Raw genomic sequence first — 14221 nt, forward strand, 5'->3', positions numbered from 1 at the left:
AATAGTGTGTAAATTTTTTGTTATATTATATATATATATATATATATATATATATATATATATATATATATATATATATATATATATATATATATATATATATATATATATATAGTTACAATTGTTCCCCTACCATTTAATTTGTGTTTACCAAAAAAGTTGATGTGTCATGTTTCTCAGTTTTGGATTGTTGTAACCTTGGAATGCATCTTTAGCATTTTAATTTTAATGATAACATTTATGCTGAATAATTCACAATTAAGATAGTTTTATAGAAATTTTTAATAAGTGGACAGAAAAAGGTTTTTCGGGGCATTGCAAAGGTCCATTGTGTTAAACTCTTTGATGGATTCATGCCAGGATATATGATTTTGGTCATGATGGTGGTGCTGCCTTGAATATTTTGACACCCAAATATGGTGTATTCAGAAACCATGTCAGAACAATCCTTGGGGTTGAGGTGCCAGATTTTGAGGCGAGTAATAGTTTTTAAAATTTTCTTATTTTTATGATATAAATCATGATTTCTTACATCTTTGTGCATGGAAGTGTACTAGCACCTATCCTCTACATATAATTTAGATGGAAGTTGCCCATTGTTGGAGTAAACTAGTAATGCCATTTGCTTTGCACTTGAGTATGATGGGCAATGTCAATATTATATATAATTGTTAGTAGAGGATGTAGCTTGTCCAATGCAAGGCGTTCATGCTTAACTAATATTGCTTTCTATTTGTAAGAATCAAATGCATAGACTGTGTGCTTTGCTCCATCATTGTCATAGCTGGAGTATATATATGAATTGTCCTATTTAGATTCAGATAGTTGCAAAGTGAACTAGTATTTTTCTGCATGGGACATTGTTTGCAGGTTAATTTGCTATTACAAATATGTTACATAAAGTTCACAGTTAATTAATGAGAGTGCTTTTATTTTTCTAATCTCCATTCTTTTTTATTGTTTATGTCAACAGATGAAACAAGCAATAATGACAATTATTGCATTAGAGGGCATTGGAGGCATTCTCTTCACCTTTGGCAGCAACTTGGGGGCATACTTATTGGTTGGTTTAGTTTGTATCTTATTTACTTGGTTGACTTTCTGTTTGCCTACAATATTCATTAATATGTATTCCTATCCAGAGACACTTTTTTCACTAGACACCTAGTATGTCAATTGCCAAATGTATCCCAAAGTTCAGCATTCAGATTATGTATTATTGGAATTGTGAAAATTTGGATAATAATGCAATGCTAGGAAGATGCTCAGATGTTTCAGTTTATTGAGGTTTACACCAATGTGTGTAAACACTTGCATGGGCATGGTATTCAAGGCAGAACTCTCATCCATAATACAATGATGAAATTATGTTTTATCCAACCCTACAGATGGAGGAGGAAAACAATTTTCTTACCAAGGTTCTCAGGAAACATTTCGGGTATCTCGAGTAGTGTTCAGTTCATCAAGGATGAGAGAGAGAGATTTAAGAGGGAGATTTTAGCCAACATATTAGCAATAGGATTGCTACATGTATGAACAATGAGAGTGTCATATTGGGGGCGTTTGGTAAGTCTTTATTGAGGGTGTAATATTGGGTCCTTTGGTGTAGCAACCACCCATCCAAGAACAATTCATACTTTTTAAAATTACAGGATGAATGCAAGCCTTCTTGTGATACGGATATTGACAAAACATGCAAATTGTGCACTGATTTTGATTTAGTAAATAAATTGTGATGTATGGTTACCCATCGTTTGGCATGTGAAATATATAATTTGGATGAGTAATTGCTATCAGCTAGTTAGAGCTTTTTTTTGGGGTTTTACTGTCATTTTATTGTTTTCTTTGATCATTGATTTGTTTTGAGTCAACTTTTTAGAATACATTTTCATGTCAGATGTTTATATATGGAAAACTATATCGTTCTTCAACCATCCATTTATCATTGGAATTGAAGTGCTAGTATTAGTAAATAACTCTAAATGGAACATGCTTTTTATAGTATATGTTTTATTTATCATAGAGATGCTTGTAAAAACCAAGAATAAGGGAGTATCTCTTTGGTGGCATACATTTATGTTGAATTTGATGCTTTGTTAATAATATGAATTGGCCTTGGCAGCTCATCTTTCTAGCAGCTGTGACACCGATTGTGCATGATTTCTATAATTATGACATGCGGAGGACTGAGTATGTTGTAGAGTTTGTTCAATTTTTAAAGGTATGTTAATTTGGATTTACGAACTCTAAACAATGTTGATTGAATATGTTTGTTTTAGCCTGAGCTTTTTAAAATCTGTTTCTAGTTTTTTTTTTCTTTTTTCATGAATTGGCAGGTTAATTGTTTCTTTGAATATATTTTTTTTCTAAGAATAATTTAATCATAATGTTGTTTGTTAACCTTGAAATTATGTGTTTTTAAACATTGAAATATCTTGCTCTATATGATTTGTAATACTAAATTAGGATGGATATATTGTACACTAGTCATCAGTAAACATATTTAACTTAAAGAGCATGGTTGATTGATTTTAATTAAGCAAAAAATGTAACAATAATTGAAGACAAACAAACAGAACCATATCACCCCAAAGAGTAACACCAATATACCTTGGAGAACCACTTGTAGTTGAAAATTCCAGCAAATTTGAGTACAAACCTACTTAGCACTACTCCCAATGGCTATCACAATGGTTTGCAACTCCTGGTTTTGACATACAAACATTAAACAACTCTGGTTTCAGCTCTTACAACCCCAAAGGTATATCACCACCCGTTGCCTTGCTTCTGAAGTTGCAACAGTCACTTAGGAACTTAGAAGTCTTGCAATTCACTACTCTAAATCCGTTCTGCATGCTGTCAAAATGCTCAAGCATGAATATAATGGTTTTGTTTTAGCCTTACAAACTTCAATGCAATAGGAAGTTAAAAAGAATTGAAGAAGATGAAGAAACAAGGGAAACTGAATTGTCAATGGATATATTTTCAAGCACAGGAAAACTTGGTTCTTTCTACAAAGAGGCAGTTTTGAAACCGTCAAGCCCTTTGAAATTGCTCCACACTTTTGAATTACATTGTAGGAAGAAACCTTTCACCTCATATTCCTAAGGAATCAACCTATTGGTTTCAAACCAATTTTTAGTTTTTTAAGGCTTCAAAAATTACACGTCCCCACTCTTGGAACCTATGTGCCCATCCTTCCTGTCATTGTGGGGACGTCCCCCTGCTCTCCTCAGAAGTGGGGGTTCAGGGGCTACACTCCTCATTTATTTTTTGGATGATTGTAAAGATGAGGCTGAATTGGATAAAAATCCATTTATAGGGAAAGCCTTGATGGAACTCTAAATTTTTGGCAAATTTACAGTCCCAAATATCATGCCAAAGGGAAAATGTGCTTCAAAGCATTAAAAGTCATGAGCAGGGCAGTTATAAGTGGTTCAAGACAAACACCAACAATCCATTAATGGCAAAAAGGACAATGCAATGGTTTGAGAGATAATGCAGTTGGAACAAATTGATCATGTACAACAAACATATTTATATAAACATAGAAAGATTGGATTCCAAATTACAAAAATCAGTGACAGTTATATAGCAACACATATTTCTCCTACCTACAGAATGCTCCTAATCCAGAAACGAATGTAAATCTGACACACAATATGTGGTAAATGATGCACATATGGAGGTTACCAAATAAAGATCTATATTGAAGCAAACGGAGGAAGATTGTCCCAAGTATAGACCGTTGTATGTATCCCCCATTTTATAAGGAGATATTGCTCAATCTGAGACCTTTATGAGTAAGCTCCACAGGGAAATAATATTCACACATTTTATCAGACAGTTTGGATGCGATTATCATGTAGTCATCTTTGCACATTTGTAATTGGTACACAACCAAACTCACTGAGAATTTTAAACTTCAGAGAATAAATATTAATTACTATGAAGATGTCTGGTGTGATTATAGTGGTTATAGTGTTTCTGAGAATGGAATCATGCCTGAATTAGGATCAATTACTACCACCATAGTTATAAAGGATAAATGCTTCGATCAGGATGGTAAAGATATACATATCCCACTCACAGTACCAAGTGTGGAAGAATTTTTAAGTGCACGGGTGCCATTGGAAGATACAGATGTGGGATCTTCAGTGTCACATGTCATGTTACAGGCAGAATCGGAAGTTCTGAATTATTTAGAGGCAATCTGTTATTATTTCAAACCTTGAGAGCCGTCTGAGCATAAAATTTGTATTGTTGTTGTCATTTATCTCATATCTAACAATGATGTTTTCCTCCGCAGGTCTGAAGATGCTCACAGAAGAAAAATCTATGTAGAAGCAGAATTTGGAATTCACGGCAAAAACCAGATATGAAGTAAAGTATTGATGTTTGTAGATGGAAAATGCCAAAGCCCCGATACAAAGGTTAAAGACTCTTACGTGAAAACAAGGAGTTGCAACAATATCAAAGAAGTCGATTTGCCCATTTAGAGGAGAGTTGTGTTATAAATCGCAGATGGAAAAATTCCATGCGGTCTTGGAGTATGCGAACATTATATCATCATGTTTTGAATAACGTCTGTTGCATTCGCAAAACCGAAAGAGAAGCTTGTGTGAACTTAGAATATGGAAGTCTCAAGCCTATTTATATGTCAGAATGAATTCTTAAAATAAAACTGATCCTAATCGCTGTTGCAGATAAGGAGGCATCCAAATATCAATCATTGTAGCGAAATTATGTAAATTGTTTTATGTTAGTTATGAGTTATGAAGAGGTGCGCTGTTTGAAAAAACAACCAATACCCCTTGTGGTTCTATAAATATGAGAGGATTAAACAAAGACAATTCATATCCATATACAAATTTTTGCATACCCAATTCATATATGTGCTATGATTAATTTTATTCTTTAATTGGTAAAGAAATGAAGTTTTGAACTAAGCCCATGGATTGTGGATTATTGAATATATTCATATGCGATTTTGGAGTCAAACTGTATTGGATGAATCATCCGTAAGGAGTGTCTCTAGTGCAATTTTATTTCTGACATGATTAGTAAGAAATATTTATTTTGCATGAAGCTTTAGAGTTAAAATATTATATAGTAGTGTCCATTATAATTGTTATTTTAATTTTATAAATAATTTATATGATAGATAAGTGGACAAGATCAATTATAGCATTTTAAAATTGAACATCGTAGATATTGAGAAATATTTAATTGTTTCCGAATCTATGTTTGGTTTGTCTTTGAAACACGAGTTAAACTACATTCTAGACTATTTTAAAATCGCGTTCAGATATTTGAGCTGTCGCATCTTGATTACTAAATTGTTTATAATTGATGTGTGTAGAATTTTATAAAGTTCTATGTTTTAAACTTATAATACTGACTCTATCGCCCTTCAGCACTAGTCTTTATATTTTTCATAATTCACAATCCATATGCTGACAATTGTTTCATCTTTTTCCTTTGAAGAATTAATATATTCATTTGTTGCATTAATCTATACTTATTCTTATTTTGAAAACATTCATATATTCATTTATTATTCTTAATTCATAAATTGCAAGTCTGAGGTTTTCTATAATCCTTGCCGTTTGGAAAACTTTCAATACATTTGCATTCTAATCGATTTGCTGTAAGTGTCTTGGACTCAAGTGTTTTGTTCAGGATTGGGTACACACGCCTTGGTTTTGCAGAGCTAGAAGTGCAGGGAACTCAAACTACACTGTTCAGTTCCGTTAAGTTGGCCATAACCAATTGGATATCCCAGCATTGAGGTGGCAAGACTTGTAGGATTCCAATTTGCGGTTTTGGGAACCAACAAGCCTTTTCTTTTATTTTATTGTTGCGGGGGGTGCCTGGTCATCCCCTCACATGCTCCTAGCAAGAGTAACAACCTTCATCATATCTACCTTTTGGCAAGAGTCACAACCCTTCAAAAAAAAACTTTAAAAGCATTACAACCCTTCATCATTGCTGCCTTTTGAAGGAGTCACTTGTTTATTTTCTTCACATTCCTTTTTTCTTCCATAAATCCTTTGTTAATTCCTATGCTCTCCTCTTCTTCCTTGCTCCATATCCCTTTTCAAATGAACACTTCCCCCTTTTATTCTTATGTTGAGGGACTCACAACTCTTCATTATGTATCTCTCAACCTTTGGTTAACTTCTAATATATTATATTATTATTTAACTATTTTTGTTTGTATATTTTAATTTTAATTTTTTCTATTATTAAATCCTATTTCAGAAGGGGACAATACACCTTTCCATAGTGGTTTCACTTACACACGCTTGATGGCTTGGATTCTTCCTTTGTGAAGTATTTCATACACATCTTTCTTCAATATTTCCTCCAACTCTTAATTTTTTGTAATTTGATCCTTCTATAAGTTTTATAGCCTTGTTTGGTTCTAAGTTTACTTGATCATTGACAAGCATCCTAAACTATGTACAAATTGCTTAGAAATTCACCTTATTTCCATTATTTCTTTAAATATATATGTTTTTAATGCTTGTGGAATGGATGCCTCTTTCTTGTGCAAAAGAAAGTGGTATGGGTGACCCTACTTTGTGTTTGCCCAAATGGATTAGCTACCCCTACTTGTGCTGCCACAATGATTTCTAGAAATGGGAAGTTTTACACTATTTAGGAAGTTGTTCTTGATGAGGGACTTCTCTACATAGGATACCTCTCTTACAGCACGAACAAAACTAATGACAAAGAACCAAAAAATTTCCTCAAATTTCAACATAAGATGCATGGGGATACCTTCTATAAGAATGTGGAATCGCCGAGGTTCAATTCAAACCCTTCTTTTGCTTGGCTTTGCTAGTTGTTGATATGAGTTTTACTCGACTACAACATGTAGAATCAAATACTCAATGTTTTGAAATGAAACACCGAACACTCAATCCTCTCTTGATGTAAGGTCATCTCTCATGCTAAGCTTGCAATGTAAGATCATGAAATGACTTGAAGGTTCTATGAACAATGGATACTTACTCAGTGAAATAATGCGAGTTGCTAGTAATCACTAAGGAGACTTATGCTAGTTCATTTAAGACTTGTCAATTGCTTGCACTTCTAAAGATTTAGCTTCATAATGTGTAATCAAAATGTTGTTTGATCTTCCAGCCTTTCTACTTTAACTTCAACTTAACTTCTACGACTATATCTACTTCTAAGTATGAATGCAATGAATCATGGATGGACTTAGACTCTACTATATATAGCTTAATCGATGACTCCACCCACCTAGTGCAAGCTTCTAAGGTTGTACTGAAATTGTTTCAAATCAATTTCTACCCTCCTCAATGCCATCAATGCATGCAAACTAAAGATGGGATATCAATTGAAGTTAAGTACTTTGTCTAGCTCATCACACAAGGCACTCCTACCATTAGCATAAGGCTAGTGGCGTAGTTTATATTCAAGTCAAGCAAGTAAACACCTACAATTCTTTCATCCAACTAAACTACTTCTAAACAACATGAAATGAAATCCTAAGCTAAGTGAGGAAATATGGATCACTATGCAATAACACAAACTTGATCACAAATGTTCACCATACAAGACACAACAATGAAAAGAAGAGAAAATTTGGCATTATATTAGCAATAATTCTCCAACAAGTCTTGTTTTATAGATGAGAGGGTTGGGGCATATATAGGAGCCACAGTTACAATGAACGACCAAGATTAAATTGAAATCAATGGCCCAGATAAAACCATTACAAACCCTAATTAGGGAAAGCAAAATTAACCAATAGAAATGAAGCACCACAAAATAAGCCATTGAGAAAATTAATTGGCTTGAGGACCAGTAAGAAACAAGGAACTGACCTAGTCATCATACAACTCATCATCCAAGATGTATACTGTTTTCTTCCTCCCTTTTAGCAAAACCAATGAACTTAGGCAAAATTTCACTAAGTTCCTCCATGCACATATTAGGAAGGCTGTTATGTTGTAACTCAATGACCTCTTATCCATGCAATCTTTATCTTAGTCCCACCTTGTTAGGCTTGGGAATTCTTTATCGTTTTTGGACTTCTCTCTCTTGAACAATTGGATTTACATTGCTTGAACCTGTGGTATTTCCACCTTTATTGCTTGGAATTCTTCCTTGGCATATTAAATCCGTTGCCTTGCATGACTCAATCATCATCAAGATCACTCCCTTGATGGGAATATTGTCCTTGAATTCTTTCTTGCTCTCGACCTCAAACTTTTCTCTATGTCGTTGTCCATGCTTCTATGCCAACTCTGGTGTTAGAATCAATCCTCAAACATTCGTTTTGTACTCATTTGATCCTTATGAAAAATAGATGTGAATAGGGATAAGTTGATCTCCTTGTAAGATAGTCTTTATTCTTCAAATATTTAATCAAGTGTAGAGTTGACTTGCATACGGACACGAGAATGTCCATGAATTGAATCCCTAAACTTGTTCATGGACCTTTTTAAATCTGGACTTGGCCTATGTTCTTGCTTGATGAAGGTTTGGTCTTGGGATAATTCCTTCATCTTGATTCTTGAATTTTCTTTCCTTTGTCCCAACTTTGAGCTGCATATTTTGAAGTGTTTTCCTTTGAACTCAACCACTTTAGACTAGTCCTCTTTGATTGCTATCCTTGGCCTTTAGCTTGAACTTGTCTTCTGCCTTCCTTTGTTCACTTCCTTGTGACTATCCCTTCTTTTGAACCAAACATGATTCCTAGTACAAAGCTTGATGTCAATATGGTCTAAAGGGACTCAAAAATAAAAATAAAATTTCAGACTTTACAATCCTATAATTACTGCATAAATTCTATGCCAACTTAGTGGTTCTATGCCTTGAAAGGTTTTAATTAAAATGGGCATTTGGATAAGAATCCTAAGACAAAGTTTGATCATCACTTAGCCTCAAAAAATTACAAAATTAGTCTTGCAACGAAATCTGATTTTCTGGGGACAAATTGGACAAATCTGAAGATTAGCTTTGGATCTAGTTCTAACAATTCAGTAATTTACCACAAATCATTACCATGGATTCATATGCACACTATGAGCTAAAAATGTGAGGCAATCCATGCACAAAATCCAACCTTGACTTATAATTCGTTGAGGATAAGGAAGTCTGAAAATGAGTTATAATTTATCCAAACCAAGCTTGAACTCCATGCACAATGACTGCAATGAGAGTTTGGGACCTAATTTTGCACTTATCCATGTTTTAGAGCAATGATTCATCACTTAAAATAATAAAATCAGACCCTAGCAAAGTTCTGATTTTCTGAGAACATCTTGGACAAATTTAAAAATAAGCTATAGAATTCAGTTCAAAAACTTGTGACATTCATCCTTTATCAAATCTATGAACTACTTTATGAATTAGGAGACAGTCATTACTTTATTAAGCATTAATATCACATTCCTTGTTCATGTTAAGTCTGAAGACACACCTGCAACCTGCACTTTTCAAATGTGTTTGAGTGGCGACATCGGTGATTTGGATGCCCAAGGACCCCATTAAGACTCAACACTATCAACCCTTCGAATTAGTAAAGTTGGGATTCAATAGTAAATTATTTATAAAATTAAAAATCACCCTTGTTACTTTAAGTATGCAGACCCTAGGTCTGCAACTTGTGTTTTCAGACCTCAGAATGACTCTAATAGTGCTTTGAACAATGTCCAAAAGCCTACAATACATTTAGGATCAGATTGTAATAAAAAGCAAACCCAGGCGAGGGAAATTTGACCTCAGTTTGGATAATTCTTATACTTAAAAAAATTCGAGTCTCCATACTTCTCATCGAGGGAAAATATGCCATGTCCGAACACCTCCAACAGTGACGAGAGCATTTTATGTTCCAAATTATACCATATTTTAGCCTTCGTATAAGCCTTCACACTCATTTCAATCCCCATTTTATATTCCATTTTCTTCTTATATGTTGCATATGATTTAATACTTATGAGTAATATTTAATCTAGTTATTACATAGAATATGTGAATAAATAAGATGTGGTTGTATTTATCTAACATTTTGATTATGAGCTATGACTCTTCCTGTCGCCTACAGATCTTCCTATCACCATCTATGTATTTTTCTATAATAATTGGTGGTGATTAGAATGTTATTGAAGCAAGTTAAGTGCATATTTGCTGTCACGAAAGGTGCTATATTATTCTTAAGTTATTAATCTAAATCATGCCACGTCAAGGCTTGTTATGTGTCCATCTTCAAGGAAATCATTGGTTATAAAGGGCTTATATATCAGTTACTCTGCCTGTGTGGAAATAGAATCTGTTATGACTGAACCATTTCAAACAGAATCTGCCAATGTTAACCATTGCTGATCATTTTGTATGGACCAGATTCTGCTATGCCTCGATCATTTCAAACCATGAATCGGCAACTATAGAAAATACTATTTTGCTGGAACGATACAAATAATTGCCTATTCTTGGCATGAGCTAGATTTCTGTTCTATGCCACATATTCTACCTGTATCATTTCTGCAGCAAATCACGTGGAAGCATGAGCAATAGGGATGCTGGAAACCTATGATAATATAACCCTTGTGCACGCTGTTATAACAGCATTTGTTTCAATTTGTAGAAGTTGATACATATTGTTTTTTGCTTATTGTTTATTGGTTACGGTCCAAAACTAAGTTGTGTTATTTTCAGGCAACATTAAATAACGTCTGTTATGATCTTGAAGCTATATATATACCAGCTCGAGCAAGAAAATGTATGGAAAACTTTTGATCAATAAATATAAAACCTTGCATGATCGAAATTGCATAAGGAAGAGACGTTTTGAATTTCATCACTTAACAAACTGGGAGGAAGGGCCCTCTCTGCAGAATGCTGGTGATTTCAGTAGCTTACATTTGGTTTGTTTGAGTTCTTTAATAGAATAAGGTTTTCCTTCAGTTCAATAGTTAGTTTGCATAAATAGTTCTGCAGATAGATTGATATTATAACTGAGCAAGATAGTGGAATAGTTTATCAAGTATTCATTCATTTGAATTAATTGATAGTGTAAATTTCTGCTGTTGAACCCGTACAGGAAATTATCAGTATCAATATGTAGATTAAAAAGAGCTCCCTGTCATATTTTTAGAAATTCAAGTCAGATTTCTATTTAGAAAACTATTGTATTATATTATTTTCTTATGCATGATGTTTGTTTGTTTCTTCTATATTAATGTTCATTGGATTTGTAAATTGTTACATTTGTTATTATCATTGTTTTTATGTTTATTTCTGTTTCTGATGTTCCTGTCGCCAAGAAGTGATAGTTCTTGTCGCTGGGATTTATTTAGTTTTTCATAGATTTGCTTCGCGTGTTGCAGTTGCATTCATAATCCCTCATCTCACAACTATCATCCCTTGATGGCATATTGCTCGGACACCTTTTGCAAGCTTACGCTCTCGGATTGACATGTATAGACCAGCCGAACTTCATCATCAATTGTTAATAACTTTCTATTATTTGCCCCAGTGTTGGCCTATCAAACAATTTGAATTTTTTTTCAATCCACCATTGCTCTTCAAGGGAAAAACAACCCATGCTTGGACAAATTCGACACTTTGAATTTTTTTGGAATCCATTCTTGTCACCCAGTGGAAAAACGACCCTAGTCTAGACAACTTGTAGACTTAGAAAATTTTAAACATTTCGTATACTCAGTTCAAGGGGAAAATCGACCCTTGTTTGGACAACTTCCAGACTTAGAAAATATTTGAAGTTCTCAACTTCCTTAAAGGAAAAAACGACCCTAGTGTGGACAATTCTTAGGCTTGGAAAATTTTCAAGCTCACCCTTGGGGGAACCAACCTCACACACTCCATCCACTGCTACACTTGGGGATGATAATTTCTCCTCTTCGGGTCGGGAAGTTTTACTGTCTGGAGCAAGATGGGCGAAGTTTGAGCAGAGAGGCATTTTCATACTCAATGAGTTGTGTCTTTTTTCCCTAGTTGGAGTTAAGGGAGATAAAGTTAGGCAGGGGTTGGTTAATAGCCACATTAACACATATCTCAGTGTTAATCAGTTTGGACTTGGAGCTAGTAATTTCATCAAAATAGATAAAGTGTGCCCAAATGAGTTTTGAATCCACATAAAGACCCTATCATCCCAAAATATCAATGAGAGGCTAGTTAGTTTGACATAGGCAGGGGCTAGGCATTGAAGGTCCACAGTGAGGTCAAAACTTGGTTTCCATCTAGGCAAGGCCAAGCAATGGTTCCCATAGCTCCATGAGCCTAAAAGCACATAGTTAGCATCCTCTTCCGACAAGAACTTGAAGAGGAATAAACCACCAGGTAGAGTAGAGATGGTCACATTGCCTTTTAGTTTCAAGCGGGAAGCGCACCATCACGGAACCATATCAATCGTGGGTTGAAACACAAGGAATCGTCCAACGAGATAGAGTTTAAAGGATGAAGAGATGCTCTTCGCCACCGAGTTTGGGAGGAAGATTTCAAGCCCTTCATCCCCCAAAACCACCTTTGATAGCTTCCTGAACAAAGGCTTTGCAGGGGAACACACCGCAACCTCCTTCCCATTGTTTCCTAAAGCAGGAGAAATAGGCTTCATCACGTTTTGACAAACATCTTCCTTTGGACAGGTGGAACCCAGGAAGGCCAAAACATCCCCAGTTATCCCTGTAGCCGAGAAGACAAACAGAGGAGCGGGAATGTCAATGCCATAGTTGGAAGACTTGCTGAGGAGTCGACAAGTTTTGAAAACTTGCCAAGTTTTTTTGCTCAGTGAGCTTTTCATGAAAAAACTCGCAACTTAGCTCTAAGAAAACTTGCCGACAAAAGCTCGCCAAGTAATCGATGAGTTTTTAAGATTTTTTTCTGATTTTAATTTTTTTGGCTAAAAATAAATGGCAAGAATCCTATATATTTACATAAAATAGAGATAATTGCAACATAAGAGATGGCAAAGAAGGCATTAATGTTTGTGAAGAAAAAGCAAAAGAAACATGAAAAAATGGCCAGAAGCCAAAAGAAGTATAACACCTAAACAAGAAAGTTAGTAGGGATACCGAGAAAGGAGGCACAACAACAAACTTCACAGTCACACACAATGCAGGGTTCCTCTTCTAGGACTAGACCCTCTCACTTTTATGCTAGTAGAGTTGGGAAGAGGAAAATGTGATTGTATTGATGTATTTACTTCTAGTGTGACATAAACTATTTACTATTTTGCTTCCCACCATCAACATTCCATATGAGAATGTGATTTTGTACCCAGTATGCATTTATATATATCTAAACTCTGCTTGTTTCTTTTGTTTTCTCTTTAATTAACTCTGTACATGCATATTCTCATTGAATTTTGCAAAAAAAAACGCGTATTTTTAATTAAATCAAAGTTGTTTTATAGGTTCCCTAGCTTTTCCCCAAGTTTTGTTTTGAAAAGTTGGCTGAAATTTTCTTGAATGTTTTTTGGGGGGCTTGGCAAGTTTTTGCCTAGTGAGTTTCCAACCATGGTCAATGCCATCTATCTTGTCGTTTGGAAAGCCCAACGAAGCATGGCCTAGAGAATCCACCTGTGAAGAGCAGGAATTTAGAACTTAAAACAAACCCGAGGGGCTCGGATCCATGTGGGAAGTGTCCACTTCGGATGCCATGAAAGGGAAGGATTTGAAAAACCCAAGCGGTAAAGTTGTAGAGCAAAAAGCGGGAAAGCCGACACTTTCACTGTATAATATATATTGTTATGATCATGAATGATAATTATAAATGCAATGATCTATGATTCTATGTGTGTATTTATATCAGTATACTTTGAGTATATTGATACACATAAATACATAATTTAATACTAAACCATAAATCATTAGATTGATTATTATTATTTCCAAGTATATATATCTATATTGATAAATCTGCATTGAGTCGATATTTATATAGACCATTATCATTGAGCATCATATATAATCAATATTGATTATCACCTTAATATTATCATTAATGTGTATAGATACACAAAATTGCAACAATTACGAATTGGTTAATATCGATGTGTGATGGTTGTGTAGATTATACCAATTGTGAATCGGTCTATGCTAGTTACATTGATTGTATTGATCTCCATTGATTTGTTAAGACACCGATTATGAAATGATAGTACGGATTAAACATGTTGGTGGAGAGACATGTCTTGACATGTATGGAGATATGTCTCTCCATC

At 34.5% G+C, this 14221-nt stretch overlaps 1 protein-coding gene across 2 annotated transcripts in view; it reads left to right on the forward strand.

The window, feature by feature from the left end:
* Positions 1 to 14221, forward strand: part of LOC149563444 (uncharacterized) — a 115450-nt gene that overhangs the window by 76138 nt on the left and 25091 nt on the right. Inside the window, exons 2-5 of one of the 2 annotated variants that reach the window (XM_089826704.1) lie at positions 361 to 475; positions 974 to 1063; positions 2123 to 2221; positions 4310 to 4949. In XM_089826704.1, the coding sequence (XP_089682830.1) occupies positions 361 to 475; positions 974 to 1063; positions 2123 to 2221; positions 4310 to 4315 (310 nt within the window). In that variant the 3' untranslated portion in view covers positions 4316 to 4949. Of the gene's footprint in view, positions 1 to 360; positions 476 to 973; positions 1064 to 2122; positions 2222 to 4309; positions 4950 to 14221 lie in introns of those variants that run through there. The other variant, XM_089826703.1, reaches the window with a different exon arrangement.

The sequence above is a fragment of the Cupressus sempervirens genome, chromosome 4 (genome assembly GCF_028749045.1).
Source record: "Cupressus sempervirens isolate cs-2001-9-10 chromosome 4, ASM2874904v1, whole genome shotgun sequence".
Lineage (NCBI taxonomy): Eukaryota > Viridiplantae > Streptophyta > Pinopsida > Cupressales > Cupressaceae > Cupressus > Cupressus sempervirens.